Source organism: Rhinolophus hipposideros (genome assembly GCF_964194185.1).
Source record: "Rhinolophus hipposideros genome assembly, chromosome: 25".
Classification (NCBI taxonomy): domain Eukaryota; kingdom Metazoa; phylum Chordata; class Mammalia; order Chiroptera; family Rhinolophidae; genus Rhinolophus; species Rhinolophus hipposideros.
Window position 1 is genome coordinate 28,704,382 of NC_138071.1, and position 16,391 is coordinate 28,720,772.

Consider the following 16,391-nt stretch of genomic DNA (forward strand, 5'->3'; position numbering starts at 1 on the left):
GTATCAATTAGCCACTAACTGTTAATAAGACACTGCATTTTTCTGTGTGGATACAAGTATCGTTGGAGAGATAAGACCTAAGTATATCATTAGAACTCAAATTAGAACTTAACTGCTTTGCTTGAAAATCATTGCAGAACTTCTGGAATCACAAGGGAGGCAGGTGGTGAGAAGTGTTATCACAGGTCTGAGAGACATGACAATACCAGGAGCTGCGGGAAGTGTATTTGGAAGAGACGTGAATAGGAGCGAGAGACCCCAGTCCAGATCCTCCTGGCTTGGCCCATGCACAGGGACAAATGAAACAGCCAATGCACATGGCCTCATTTTTCCTGTAGTTTACCTAATCTCACAAAACAAAGAAAATGCAGCTCCTTCCTTCACACTTTGATTCTGTGAATGATGCTAAACGTTTAGAAACTTCCTCCAGGCTGATGTGTATGGGGCATAAAAGTGGTGCTGACATGCAGATTGTTCCTAAAGCCTAAAGCTTTTATGAATCAACTGCCCAGATATACTAGTGAATTTTAAGGACACACAGAAGCCCCTTCCTTCTTTATGATTGGCATGGCTTCCCTTATTAAAAATAAGTGCCTGTCACATGCCCTGTCACTCGTGATTTCTAGAGCAAGAGGTCACACCTGGCTGTAAAAAGTTAACATGACATTCTTCACCATCATTTGAGAGTGTGTTAAAGCAACCCACCGATTTCTGAACCCACTGAGTGATGTCATTAGGCTGCTGCATGGGACATGTGACCACCTTCAGGTTCCCTGGACACAGAAAATTGGATTAAAGCAAACTCATTGCTGTGGGACATGGGAGGGGGAACCCCCAAATCCCAGGTTTGATGTCAGCAATAACAAGATTTCAAAATCAGACAGCCACGAAATGTGCCAGGAAATGCAGGCATGGGGACGATATTTTCCTGGTTGTAGTTTCAGCACCTCGGCCAGCTTCCCGTGTATTAGCGTGGTAATAGCACCTCTGTGGATGAACCTTGTGGGTCAGGCACGTACAATTCATGAACTGGCGAATAAAGAGATCTCCGTTGGCCAGAGCCTTCCTCTTGGTCACCCTACTGGCCTCTGTGCTTTGAAACCATCAGCGCTTAAGAGATATGCTGTGGTGGCAGCGACACTGCCTGAGTCTCCATTGTTTACGTCCCATGAGTTCAGCTTCTGGTTGGAAATTATCTGTCACATACGCACCCTCTGAGGCTACAGATGAGAGGAGTGAGGACTAGTATTGTCTCTGATTTCTTTTTTATTTGTTCTGACGACTCCCCGCCCCCCGCCAGTTTTGTGTCCTTTTTAATTACTTCATTTTCATCTGTAATTGTCACGTTTCTCCATCCAGTGAAGCAGGTGTAAATTAATGTTCTGAAATGAATGGGACCAGGAACCAGAGATGCAGAAACACACAGTTTCTGTTTGCAAGTCTGTTGTGTGATTCAGACCTTTTCTGTCTGCAATTTGAATTTCCCCGTCTGGCTGCAGGGTCCTTATTGATCCAAAAAACTACCATCTGTGTTGCCTGTGAATTCGCTTGCTTCACTTTGTTTGTTTCTTCCCTCAGGGACAATATACATTTGGAAGTCAGATATTTAACTTGAGCCAAAATAATCTCTCTGACTAACCGAAGGTTTTTAAAGGCCAGATACTGTTTTTATTGGAGTTATCTCTTTGTCAGCAGAGGCCGAGGAGATATAACCACTTTTCTGCATGTGGATATTTGCGGCGTGGATATTAATGCTCCTATTGTCGGCTCCCGGGGGACACCAGCTAGGGGACAGGCTTACCTGCCAAGGACTTTAGGAATATTAGGACAGGACCGAGACAAGTACAATAAATATTTTTATGTCCGCACTATACTCATATGTTCATATATGCATGCCCCTATGAATACGGGCTGTTTGCCTAAGATGGTACCGATAGAATCAAATATTTAATGTTTGACCTCATCGACAGAGGAGTTTACTGGGAAATGTAACTATGTTCTCCAAAGCATACCCAGTGTCCTAAGACTGGACAAATGCACAGGGCTGGCTGAGAAGAACAGAGAAGCAATGCTGCTTCTTCCTCCTGACCTTCTTCCTGCTCCTCACCTTCCTGCTCCTCACCTTCCTGCTCCTCACCTTCCTGCTCCTCACCTTCCTGCTCCTCACCTTCCTGCTCCTCACCTTCCTGCTCCTCACCTTCCTGCTCATCACCTTCCAGCTCAGGCGGGGAAGAAAACCTCTTCTCAGTGCAGGTGTGGACTTGTCCATGCCGACATTTCCGAGGGAGGTTCCCGTCATAGATTCTTGCCTCTAGAACAGGGCATGCCGTCTCACCAGTGCCGGCGAGGGGAGGCAGTGTCTCTCCAGCACTCAGCTCCATGTCTTGGTTACCATAGGAACCCAGAAGTAGTGGCCACTGTTGTTTTTGCTGCAGCCTCTGTTACTTTTGCTAAGAACATACCTTAGCAACCCTGCACTGTACAGGTGAGACCCAGAGATGACAATGCTCTTAGCTGGGAGCACAGAGTAACTGGCAGCAGAGCTGGAAGCACAGCACGCCCTTCCTTAGGGAGTTGACGCGCTGACCTCTGAGCCGAGTGCCTGCCTCTGGTGACTGCTCCCCACACAGCAGCAACGTGTGTTTATGTGCGGGCACCTCCCCGACTGGGCTCTGAGCTCCCTGACAGCGAGGACTTTGTCCATTTCTGTCTGTCTCCTGGACCTGGACTGTGCCCTTCCACATGGTAGCATCTCAAAATTTGTTGAATTGAATTATGTGCAAATAAAAAGAAACGGTGAGCTGGAGTGGTCAGTGGGCAGAGTCCTGCAACTTTCTGGCCACCTGTGAAGCAAAAAGCAAGATTTTCCCGATTCGTGCACAGATGTCAGAGAAGAAGTGCCTTCCAGGCAGCAGTGACAAAATAGCAAAAGCTCTGAAAGCAACACATTCTATCGGTTAGTTGCTGGCTAGACGCACGTAAGTTGGTTTGGAAGAAGAAAAGTAAAGAAACTCAGTTTAAAACTACTGGTGAAGTTCCTCCTGCCTCATTAGTAAAACGTTATGAGCGCCCCCAAAATCTTGTGTAAGCTGTTAAGTGTTGAGCATGTCCTTTCTTTTCTTAGAGAAATCTCCGGTGACCACAGCCCAGGTCTGACCAAGTATCCCAACATCCAAGTCTCTTACTCCAAATTGGGAATGTCCTGCTTTTTCTTTTCTTCTTATGAGAAAATTCAGTTTGATTTAGGTGTTTTCCTAAATCACCTGCCAATTTTCCAGGAGCCTGCCCTCATAGACATCTCGAAGCCAGTGGGAAATCTTACAATGCACACAGAGCAGTGGGTCTGGACCACCGGGGCCAGAGCAGGCCGCATAATGGTAATTGGAGGACAGCCTGGCTCCTGGACCCCAGATGGCCACGGAACCAGGGGCGCCTGCCTCCCAGAGGAGGGTCTGACCTTCAGGCAGGATCTGTGTGGTTGCATGGGATTAGGTTAGAATCAATAGATTTACATTATACATACGGCTGCTTTTTAACTTTGGCTTTGTGTCATCTTTCAGATGTAGTTTTTCTCTGTATTGTTTCTGTTCAGCGATTCAAAAGGCTGTTCTATATTAAAATAGTGGTGAAGACGGGATGGTTGTGGCTCTCCAAAAAAAAAAAAAAAAAAAAAAAGAATACAAGTGAGGTCCTGTAAATGGAGTCAGCTAACCTTGGAGCTAAGTACCTCAGAGAGACATAAAACACCGGGGCGCAGAGATGGTCTTAAGAGATCCTTAGCTGAAGCTCAGTGTGCTATCTTGATCCATCACGGCCAAGTGCCGGCTTAGCAGGCCTTCACGCATGAACCGTTCATCTGTACAGCAAACATTGTGTGCACCACACTGACTCCCGATTCTGAACAGGCACCAGGATGACACAGATTCAGGCCCCAGGATTCCAGGGTCCACCTGTCTTCTGTGTCTGGGTGCAGTGCACACCCGGTAGGCGCACTTATGTGTTTTTAAAATTGCAATTCAGTAGCACAGTTGCTACCGCTGGTACCTAGGGCCCTTCTTTGAGGCAGGGCAATCCTGTTACATTCGTAAGTTTTTACAAAGTGCCACAAGGGGCCAGTGGAGGGAGTGACTTCCTCCTGGATGAGCCCTCCCAGGCGGTGTTGGAAAGGTGACTCCAGACGGAGATTGAGTGGCTTGCCAGAACGCAGGGAAGGCTGTGTGGACAGTGAAAATGAGGTTAGAAGGACAGAAACCAAATGAGGCTTCGTAAGGTGATTTTTATGGTATTTCAGTAATCTGAAAATACGTACTTTGATTGTGGTCATGGTAGTTACATGGGTGCAGAGCCCCACAGGCCTGGCCTCTGCCCTCTGTCCGTCCCTCCGTGCTGACCTTCCGTGGACCAGAGTCCACAGACGTCGAGTCGTAGCGAAGGCTGAGATGTTCCTCGGTTCTCAGCGACACTAACAGCCTTTTTTCTGTTTCTTTTCTGGCTTCTCGTCTCCGCCCGACGCAGGTCCTGGCGTCCCCAGGGTGACCGTGCACAACACAACAGACAAAGAAAGTAAGTGCCTTGGTCTTTGTTTACATCTGTCTGTACCTTGGGAGAAGGGGGCAGCTGAAGGAGATAATCCAGCTCCTCCCATTTGGAGGCAGAGAGGAGTCACATCCGCGCAGTTCAGAATGAGCCCCGCCGATCGCCAGTATTGCTCACATGTGATGGAAGGCAAAGTGACAGTCCCCCAGCCAGGAGGTCCCACCCCTCATGAATGCTGAGGCCTGGAGGCCATGGCGGGCCATGCGGGGCCTTGTGTGCAACACAGAGTGGAGCCCACAGCCGTGAGCACGAGCTGCAGCCCCACCCAGACTCCCCCCACCCCCGTGGCCAGCGCTTGGTGGCACCTTGAGGCTCATCTGTCCTTGTGGGTCAGGAGGCGCCTTCGTGGCAGGAAGGCCTCCGTCCCTCCCTTCTAGGGCCTTCCTCTGCCCTGTCCCCGAGGATCCCTGGGCCTTGCCCCCACCCTACTCCTTCGCATGGTGGCACCACCTCCCTGGCAGGACTCTGCTCTGTACCCTCCCTTCTTACAGAAAGTCACACCTGTGGCAGTTGCTATAATTCTCTCAGGGCCTGGTGGCAGGAGTGAGTGTGCAGTTCCTCTGAATATCCAGGCGGCCGGGCGTGAGCGAGTCTGTGACACCTGTCACTGGGGGAGGGTTCCAAGCACCACCGAGCTGGAAAGGAGACCTCCAATAGCATATGTAGACACCGGTTAAAAGGGGACTAAAGTGCTCAGAAGTAGGTAAGATAGAGAGACGGCATTTAGAAAAAATCCAAAATAATGGTAACATGCCCCACATCTATCAAATTATTAGAAATTTAAAATTAATAATAAAATCAGAAATAAACCGATTTTTAAAAGTAAGTTAAAGGCAAAAAGTTAAAGGAGTGGAAGGGACTGGGGCCACTGCCAGGGGACCCAGGGCTTGGGTCTCCTGCCCAATAACCGTGTGCAAGTCACATCTCCTTGAGGCCCACACCTGTGACTGGCATGTGATACGTGGCAGCCGGTGTTTACTTCGAGCTGAAAAATTCAAATATTTGATATGATCTTTTAAACACCTGAGCTCACAGAGGCTTCACTACGTGGCTACTTCTGTTTTTCTTCCCTCCTCCATTTCACCCTGTTGTCACCTGGCTGGGCGTCCATTACTTGAACATAATCGAGCAGCCACTGCGTCCTGTGGACCCGCCGGCCTGAGGCTTTGCAGAGGGACCAAGCACTGCCTCGTAACAGCAACGTACCCGAGATCATATCCATGTCCAGGACTAGAAGCTCAGGTCGTCTGAGCCCCAAGCACGTGGGCCTGACCATGGGGGCCTCCCCCCCAGACCCCAGGACCCAGGAGTTCAGGCTTTGCACTGTTGTCACCTAAGTAAGGTGCTCATGGCTGCGGCACTTCAGATCAAGGCTGCAAAACCACCCCGGTTCCCTCTGACACAACGCTGAGTTCCCGTTGGTGGGTGAAGAGCATGCTAGAACGAGGTGAGCAGGGTGACCGAGCCACCTCGGGAGCCGGGCAAGGCGGACAGGACGTGGGGCCGTGCCCCTGCAGCAAAGTGGCAGGGAGGCGAGAGAGCCCTTGGGGAGGAGCCGCTGGGCAAACTGGAAAGCTCTGCCCACCAGCTAATGTGTGGCCCGCACTGTGTGACAGTGGCAGACTGGAGCCACAAGGACACTGCACGTTGGCCCTGGTGGGTTAGGGGTCTGACTCTGAAGGCAACTGCTCATCCATCGCCCCAGCCCTGCTCTGCAATTTGAAATTACTGTTTCAGAATTCTCTGTCCTTCCGTCCTGTCCCCATGACCCCAAAGCCACCCTGGGAATACTTGACTCTTTCCCTTTAGAAAAGCTTATCGACAAACAGAGCCTGCGGGCCGTTCACAGATGTGACTCTGAATTATTTAAAAGCTGTTTCCCTAAGAACGTAATTATGGTTGGGACCAAAGCATACTCATTTGGTGCCTGGGCATTCAAACAACTCAGGTGCCACGGCGGAAAACCAACAAAGCCACGGATCGCTGCTTTCACGTGAGCATGAAAAGGTGTGCGGCTGATGCTCACAGGCCCACGCCCGGGGTGAGGGGATGGCCCTCACCAAGCGACACAGCCTGCAGTCTCCCTAAGAAAACGCAGGGGCCGCGGGAGCTCAAGCGTGACGTGCACTCTCTAACGGCGCCCACAGCCTCTCGTCAGCGCGTTCATGGACTCCAGGCTACTGGGCTGCCCGGAAACCACCCCTCCACCCATCCTCAAAGATACGAGGCGTGATCAAAACAGACGGTGAATGTCTGAATTTAAAACAGTTTATTACAGTAAAAGACACATTGGCATCAGTCGCCCTCAAAACACTCCCCTCACTTCGAACACACTTCTCCCATCGTTCTGGCCACTTTCTGAAGCAGCTCTGGATGTCCTCTTCCGTGAGTGTCTCTAGTTGCGCTGTCGTGGCTGCCTCGATGTCCTGAATCATTTTGACTTTGGGGAAGAGCCACAAGTCACATGGTACCAGACCCGGTGAATAAGGTGGATGAGGACACACTGTGATGATTTTATTGGACAGAAATGGCCGCACCAGAAGCGAGGTGTGACACGGAGCGTTGTCATGACAGAGGACGATTTACGGCACACTTTACAAGTAAAACATACCTTCTCGCCATCGTAGCTCACACCCGACTGACTGCACGGAACAAGTTGAAACTTGTCACACTGACTGTTTGACATGCCACTTCCCATATTGAGGATCCCTGCCTTTCCGCTGGATGGCACTCGGCAGCAGGCACCATATTTTGTGATCACACCTGGTGGGTGCCTCTCCCACTACTACGTTCCTCTGATGGGTTTTTACAAAGAAGCAGACCAGCTCCCACCGCCAGCCAGCACCAAGGCAGCTCCCACGAAATCCAAGCAGACACGGTCTGTTCACTTCGCGTCCCGCCCGGGGCCACGCTGCCCCGCCCCGTCTCCTTCCTGACTAACCACCCGCAGGCGTCACCTCTCAAGCCCTCGGTTGTCTGTGTATCTGGACCGTCTCTTGGGTCCCCAGGGTGCCACACACGGGCAGCCTTTCTGGAGGGATGGGGTGAGGATCAGGTCTGCAGACGGCTCATTCTAGAGCAAAGGCAGCATGTTTGGTGGGCGAGCTGGCATCTGGCTGACACAGCTGAGAATACGTGACGTGTGGAGGCCTGCACCCCTCGCGGCACCAGCCTTGTCCTCTCTCCTCTCCCGGGAACACCAGAGGGCTGCCGGCCCTACGACCACCGGACAGACCCCATGGCGCTGTGCCAACCCCACGCCCGTTCCTGAGTGGGGCACATCAAGTACAGTCCCTCATTAACCCGGTCACCTGCCTAGCACGAAACTAGCGGCTGAGAGAGACCAAAGGTGCATACGCTTACTGGACCCTGCCCTTCAAGTTGCCTACAATCCGGCTGGAGAGAAAGTAGGCACAGCAGAACAATTATTACCTCAACTGTGTGGCACCGACTCTCACAGCTAGACATGAAGAGATCTCCGGGAGGTGTGGACTCGCAGAAGTATGAGTGCCGACCCCGGGCCCGGGTCTGCTCTGCGCGGCATGGCCCCAGGGTGGGTGGATGGCTGTGCCCTCCCGTGCCCACTGACTCCGCCATGTCCAGTCAGTGGGCATGGGAGGGTGGGGTCGTGACTCCACAGCGAGGGGTGCACGTGAGGACGTGATCCGACATAACCAGGGCAGGCCTCTGCTAGGAAAGGCACAGAAAGTCCAGGCCGGGGGTCCGAGCAGCAGCAGGCGACCCTGCAGACTGATCACTGCACACACACACACACACACACACACACACACACACTCCTGTGCTCTGCCTCCTGCAGAAATGAGAGGGATGGAGCAGGCTGCCCTTCTGCTTTAGACCAGTTGCCTATTAGCTCCCGTTAGATTCTGGCCACCAATTTCCCCAAATTCATCCAAGTGGAGATTCCACAATGCCCTGACCAGCAGGGTCTGGGACAGCCCAGGGGCCAGGCTGCAGCCACCACGGGGCACAGCCGGAAAGGTCCCCCTCAGGAGCAGGCTTTGTTCATCCACATCTGATAATAGTTAATTCCACCCAATATTCGGGGAGGCTCACATTTAATTAAGGAGGGGCCATTTGTATGCTCCAGACTGGAGGTACCCACGGCCCCACAGTCAAAAGCAAATTCCTTCGGGGCACACGCCAATCTTTTCTTCTTTCCTCCGGAGAGACCTGGCCCTCTTTGAATGCAATTATGGGAACAAATAAAATGGCTCACCTCAGTCCCCCACTGGGACAGCAGCTCTCTGCTGATAAAACCAGTTGTGTGGGCAATCATTAAATGAGAAATCTAATATTTAACTAAATGTAATAGTCTGTTGCCTTGGTGCCTTTCTGTGAAGGGTGGGATTTCAGTGCAGAGAGGCAGCTATTCAAATGCAGGCTATGAACCCGCGTGCGATCAGAGCAGGGCGCTCCCACGCGCCACCATAGCTCCAAGGGCCAGGAATTGGTCATGGCTGCTTCAGCGGCAAGTCTCTGCCCTCCTCGCCTTCAGGCCAGCTGAACTTAGCAGGCTGCCAGACGGCATTGCAACCTGGGTGACGTTTCACCTTCAGGATCAGCATTAAAGTTGCTAGGTGATGTCAAAAACAGCAAAGTCAAGTGCACACACAGAGAGAAGTGTGTATTGTAGCAACTGGAGTTTTGTGGTCCCGCCAGCACTGCCACCAGCAGGCTCCCCAGCGGAAGCCCTCGCAGCTCCAGAACCAGAGGCTTGGTGCGGCTGGTCTGATGGGGGCCGGTGGGTCTCTGTTCTTGTCGGTGACGGCCCTGCACCTGTGTGCCGGCCAATTCCACTTATGTCATGAGTTTCCATTTCTCTAGTCTGACCCACACCCGCACATCCCCAGGTCCCTTCCCTGTCACACCTGGCCAGAGAGGTAAAGCTCGCAGATCTCGGGCAGTTGAGGCTTCGACGTAAGCTCCATGCACTGGCTCCTACAATAAGCCTGCATTTGGGGAGCATTGGTGGATTTCCTCATAGTCCCAGAATTAACTAAACATTGTAACTTGGGGGTATCGTTAGTCCCTCAAACACCATAGACCTTCCAGTCAATTTAATGCAAGTGTCCTTTGCTGTCAGTATAGTCTGTTTTATGCTGGGAGCAGTGGTGGATGGGCCTCGATGGCTCCAACTCTTATCACTCGAGAGTCTAAACCTTCTGACAGCCTTCGGGCTTTCAGAAACACCCAGGAGGACCTCTCTGTCCTTCCTACTTTCTTCTCCAGCACTGACCTTCTTGGAAACACTTGGGAACAGGGAGAAAGAGTTGAGTTGAAACCCAGACTCGGCTACCGTGGAGATATGTCATTTCCAGGTTCTGAATCAGATTTCCACAAGCAGATCTTCCCAGGTTTCCCCTGAGATGGGACTGAACACTGATGTCTTAGGTGAGGAGATAAGGAGGGAGCCAGGCAAATGACCAAAATTAGTGCAGTTAGTGTTCAGTGTACCTGAGATGGATGGTCTCTCTGACAAGGTGACGGCTGGATTGATGGAGGAGGAGGAGCCAGCAAAGAGAACTCCAAGCAGAGAACAGCAGGTGCAAAGGCTCTGGGGCAGCAAAGAACTTGAAAATACTGTACTTCTCATTATCCTGCGGAGCTCCCTTCTAGTCTCCCCACCCTGTAAATCTGAAAAGCACATGGGTAATAGTTACTATCTTATAAACCACCTCCTCTCGACTGACCGAGTGTGCCTGGAACACTGCGTTAAGGATGGAGGGCAATTGGACTCAGAAAACAACTGCCATCTCTGCTCCACTAGGAGTGTGGGCGTGGGTGTGGAGCCGGCAGGGGCACGCGTGTCCCTTCCTCACGTGCATGTGCGGCCACAAGGTGGGACGTGGCGTCTCTCAGGCCACATCTCCGGGCGTCAGGATTGTGGTCGCGTCTGCTCAGACCTGCATGCAGATCCCGTAGACACAGCTGTCCTTTCCAGCCGTCTGCAGAGGGCACCATTTCCTGCGTGCTGTGTGGTGTTCAGGGTCTGCCGTCGCCGTGGTCCAACTTCGGATTTGTTTTAAACTCTACCTGTTAGAAAATCAGTTTCACCACTTCTCCCCTCACCTCTTCACCCAAGTTAAATGTTCAAATACGCGTCCAGCCACGTGTAAAACACGTTTTTGTTTTGTTTATGTGCTCGTCACAAGCCTTGGGAACATTCGCTCCCCTCTGGCCCTGTAGCAGTTTGTGGTCGTGCTCAGAGACGGTCCCTGGATCCTGCGGCCCCGCTGACAGCCGTGTGTTGCTTCCCAGACAAAGACAGTCAGTGCTGGCACCGCTTGTTGTGACACTGTAGCCTGCAGGTGCCTTTGCGCTGTCCCTGTCGAGTCCCTGTTGTCCTTATAGGGAGTTACTGTGGGAGGATGGTTTAACAGTCATTGTAACACTGCTTGCGATGTTCATTTATTCTTTAAAATGTTCCTGAAGGTTTCAAATTGATTTGATGAGCCAAAGGTAAAGTCTCTTGCAGACAAAATTCCCTTTCATGGCGAACCACAAGTTGTCCTCATATGGAGGCTTGAAGTGAGAAAGGAAAAAGGAGGTCAGATGTTTTTTACTACGTGTCAGGTGGTGACACACAGTGCGAAGGCGATTTCTGTAGGAGATTAATGATTCAGAGGACGGCATCCTTGTAGTGGGAGAACTGTGCACGCAGGGCATCTGTGTCTTGTGACAAGCGAAGGAGCAGGTGGCTGAGTGCCCTGGGGCGCAGACACAGTCCCACGTGTCTCTAACATGGGGGGAACAGGGCTGGTCCCCTGCGTTGTCAATCACTGCTCATGTGGCTGCATTCACTGTCAGCTCATGTGCCCCTCCCAGCTAAGGGCTCCAAAGCCAGATCACCTCCTATGGATGGGAGGAAACCGGAATCCGGTTTTTCCTGGAGAATTTCGTAAAGATCACAGTGCAGCTTCTCTCGTTTCCTCCCTCGGGAATTGTGGCCCCTGGCTTTGGAGAACCGTGTGTCCTAACAGATATGCAATGTTCGTTACCCCAGCCCAGCCAGCAGTCTTGAGATAAAACATACCCAGACCGATTTGTGTAGGGAGAAAAGCCACAGAGAGCAGAAACCTGTGAGGCAGGGGCTCCGGCCCCAGTGGGAAAGGTCTTCGGCTGCCCCAGCTCCTGGCTGGAGACCAGGCCTCCCCCTCATTATCGTGTGGCCTCAACAAGGAATTTAATGTTTCCATTTCTTGGTCCGTGACATAGAAACAGTGCTGATCACCTGCAGAACTGGTGTACGGATCGATGGCGTGACGCCCATGAAGAGCCATGGCTCCACTCACTGGTGGCTGAATCTGAATGTGCCCGTTTTGTTCTCCCTTTCAGAAATGTTTGACCTGGAAACAAATGAACACATACAGAAGGCCATAGATGACCGACAAATGCCTAAAACGGAATACAGGAAAATCAACATTGAGGATTATAGTAAGTGTCCCTTTTCCCCTTTGGACGGGAAAGTAAGCCATCTGCTATGCATGGTAGGCTCCCCAACCCAGTCCCGGCCTGACGGCTGGAAAAGCCTCCCACCAGCCCCCAAGGGAGCCAGGGGCTGGGCAGTGGGGAGGCCCCCTGTACTGAGCTTGCAGGGCGGATGGTTTAAGTAAGGTCCCAGGCTGAAACACTGTCCTTTAGGGACGTGTCATGACACCGTTCAGGGAGAACATCCTCCCCTGGGAAGGAAATTCCTTTTCTGTGCCACGTGATATTTCTGCTACTTCTTTATCTTAACCTCTAAGTACTGATGAGACCATCCTTGCACCTGGAGGGATGCGTGATGGGGGATTTGTGGTGACACAACCTGAGAAACCTCCAGCACTCTGCCTTTTAAAGAGAGCATGACACTGGGCTGGGGTCACGTGAAGGTACCGAGGAAGGTGCCAGTTGAATGGGCTCCGTGGAGTCAGCTTTGGCTTGGCCAAGAAGAGGAGAGAGTGCATTTCTGAGGAGGGAGCCCCAGGAGCCGGCGCTTAGGCAAGAATAAGCATCAGTCATTCTTGGGGGGTCAGGAGCCTGTAGGCTGTCAGTGATTCAGAGAGACCCCCCACTCCCCTGAGCCTCCAGTCCATTCAGAGGCCACCTGCCAAGGCACCCTGGTCCTATCATTGGACCACATGGAGTCACACAAGATGAGAACTTTTCTGCCCATTGCTAGAGATACGTGTAGAGCCCTGTGTTCACTCCAGAAAGTCAGAAACATGATGTGTTTCAGATCCCTCTTCCCCACCCCCACAGCTCAGAGGTTCTCTTTTAAAACACCCCAGTGTGAGCCCTCTGATAAAGGAATGGATAAGGAAGGATCTGGAGGTGGAGAAGTGGTAAACTTAGGAAAACCTCAAATGGAGGCTGTGAAGTTTTGCTTTGGCCAAGAAATGTGTGCTCTGTCCAGTGACTTCCCACAAGTTCAAGGGCCATTCCCACCATCTCACTGGGGCTTGGGTTTCTCTTGGATTTCCATGAGCTGCACTCAGATGGCACAGGGTACACCCAGCCCTGGAACCACGGGCAGCTTTGAGTGTCCCTGGAACCTGGCACGGCAGGCAGAGCCCCCAGGCAGATGCGTTTGCAAGTAGGAGAGGAGCCGTAAATGAAAGAGGGAGACGGGGCATCCACACGCCAGTCAGGGCTCAGAGGAATCGGAGAAGAAAACGGAGAGGCAGGAAGGCCGCAAGCCCAGGCAGCATGCGAGGCCACACACGCCTCCAGAGTGCCAACGCCGATGGAAGGAAGAGAGAAAGGATGAGACACCAGCCAGAATGATGAGCCTCTGCATGGTTTCCATCGGGACAAAAACAAGCCACTGAGTCCAACTGGCCTGACACCTACAGGCAGCGGGCAGAACGTGGAAACCTCTCCCAACGTGAGGGGCTACGTGTGCTGAGCAGTACACCGAGCCAATCAAGTAACTGCTTGTTCGTCTTAACGAACCCTTTTCCCTGCAGAGGTATTTGCTACATAGAGAGTTACTCTGGAGAGCGCAGTGTATTCTGGTGTAGAGAAGCCCAACCAGGAAGACTTTAAATTCCAAGGCCTCGTGTTAAAGGAAACTCTGCCCTGCCCACTGGATAATGAATGTCCTTGACAGGTTCAAACTCCCGCTCAGAACCTGGAGTCCAGGTACTCAGATTCAAGTTCATGAGGACCCTCACATGAACTGGATAGATATTTTTGTGCTGTCCTTTTATAAGGAAGAACCAAAAGGCAAGAAAACAAGACAATTTTAGATTGATAGTGGACGGATGATAGATAGGTGATGGATGGATGGATCATGGATGGATGATGGATGGATGGATGGATAATGGATGGATGATGGATGGATGGATGGATGGATGGATGGATGGATGGTTGATGGATGGATGGATGATGGACAGATGGATGGATGGATGATGGATGGATGGATGGATGGATGGATGGATGATGGATGGATGGATGATGGACGGATGGATGGATGGATGATGGATGGATGGATGGATGGATGGATGGATGGATGGATGGTTGATGGATGGATGGATGATGGACGGATGGATGGATGGATGATGGATGGATGGATGGATGGATGGATGGATGGATGATGGACAGATGGATGGATGATGGATGGATGGATGGATAATGGATGGATGATGGATGGATGGATGGATGGATGGATGGATGGATGGATGGTTGATGGATGGATGGATGGATGATGGACGGATGGATGGATGGATGATGGATGGATGGATGGATGGATGGATGGATGATGGATGGATGGATGATGGACGGATGGATGGATGGATGATGGATGGATGGATGGATGGATGGATGGATGGTTGATGGATGGATGGATGATGGACGGATGGATGGATGGATGATGGATGGATGGATGGATGGATGGATGGATGGATGGATGATGGATGGATGGATGATGGACGGATGGATGGATGGATGATGGATGGATGGATGGATGGATGGATGGTTGATGGATGGATGGATGATGGATGGATGGATAATGGATGGATGGATGGATGATGGATGGATGGATGAATCCACAAGCAAGCAGCTTCTACATGTTTGTTGCAATCCCCCTATGCCTTCCATATCCCTCCATAGACCTCAGGACAGGCTCCATAATTTGCAGGACCCAGTGCAAAATGAAAACATGGAGCTGTTCTTCGCAGCTTATTACAATAGCAGAGCATGAAACCAACGCACCCAGCATGCCTGCACAGGTCGCAGGCCTGAACACCAGCCCACTGGACCTCTAGGGCCACACGTTAGGTTCCTGACATCCTCCCACCCTCCACCCCCATCACAAGTTTTCTGGAACCCTTCCTTACATGTGTTGCTTCTTACCGCAGCTTTTGAGGCCAGATCCTAGTCCTTTGCAAGATTCCTTCTCATCTCCTAAACCCAGTGCCCTGCTCCATCTACTCTACACACTGCTGTTATAGTATGTTTCCCAAACCCGACAGCACTAATGGGGGAATGCCATCCCCTCCTCAAACAATGCATAGAAGACCTTTAGAAACCAGTACGCATCCCCCTTTTGCCACACGCATGTTCTGTCCACTGAGGTTTTCCTTGACGGGGATGGAAGGGAAGAGGCAAGGCCAGCAGGCACGGCTGTGTGCCGGCCCAGCACCTGAGCCGCACCCCTTTGGGCCACAGAAAAGCAGAAAAATACCACTTTGCCGGCCTGTTTCTGGCTTCTGTTGTTATGTTTTTTCATTTGATGCTACCAGGGGTTACAGCTTTAACCTGAACCAATATATCTTCTGGAAAGGCTGTCAGGAAATGCCGTCTGCGCGTCCTGGCTGAGTCCCGCCCACGGGCTTCTCCGCGGCAGAGGGCAGCCCAGACCATGTTTTATGGATGTTTCGGTGATGAAGTCTCAGCTTGCCTTTCTGCAGATCCCCGAGCTATTGATCCAATTTGCAGGCCATTCCCATTGGGCCAGAGTCAGGGATGAGCCCCTGGTCAGAGGAGCCTGCTGAGCCACCCCGAGCTGGGGTGGATCTATAGCAATTCTCCTGAAAAAGCCACTAATTCCCATTTAGTTGCTAATCTGGGTTGTATTAACATCAATAAACAATTTGTAACTTAGGCCAGAGGTTTGTTTTAGGGGGAGACAGAGGGAACTGCTAAGGAAAATTCCCCGCCCTCCGTCACTGGATCCTAGGCTGCCCGGAACCAGTCAGACGACCCAGCTCCCATCGTGTGTGTGTGTGTGTGTGTGTGTGTGTGTGTGTGTGTGTGTGTCCGCAGGCAGGCAGGCCTGCCCAGCACCAGCCTGCAAACAGGCCTGCAGAGCCCCCTGGCTTTGCACAGAGGGTCCCCATGGGCTCTCAGCCTCTCCCTCGGGCTGCACCCCCAGCCTCACAGCCCGCCCTACCCTCGGTCTCTTCCGAGGGCACATGCTGCCGCAGTGCCCCTTGGCAGAGAGACACAAGCTGCCCTCAGGTTTCATTTCTCCCTGCCTGGCTCTAACCACTCGCAAGCACTCAGAGCAATATGGCTGTTTCTCTTTTCCAGCACACTCTTTATGAGGTTGAATGGAAGCTTCAGATGGAGACACTAAGCCTCAAAGATGTTGGGTGTCACACACCAGACCCCGCAGGGAGCCTGGGTCACGAGATGAAGGCTGGAGCCAGGCCTGTGTGTGGCGGAGCCCCATGTCCCCCCAGGGTGCCTCCTCCCCACTCCCGAGAGCAGACACCGGTGCCCTGCCCCTGCCCGCCCCTGCCTCCCTGGCCCGCGTGGCCTCTGATCTGCCGCCCTCTGTTGCTTCTCCT

The 16,391-nt window shown here is 51.9% G+C and overlaps 1 protein-coding gene across 3 annotated transcripts in view; it reads left to right on the forward strand.

Annotated features, from left to right (window-relative positions):
* Positions 1 to 16,391, forward strand: part of DPP6 (dipeptidyl peptidase like 6) — a 526,646-nt gene that overhangs the window by 496,040 nt on the left and 14,215 nt on the right. For all 3 annotated transcript variants that reach the window (XM_081038509.1, XM_081038507.1, XM_081038508.1), the window contains exons 17-18: positions 4,516 to 4,563; positions 11,953 to 12,051. In XM_081038509.1, coding sequence (XP_080894635.1) covers positions 4,516 to 4,563; positions 11,953 to 12,051 — 147 coding nt within the window. The remainder of the gene's footprint in view (positions 1 to 4,515; positions 4,564 to 11,952; positions 12,052 to 16,391) is intronic.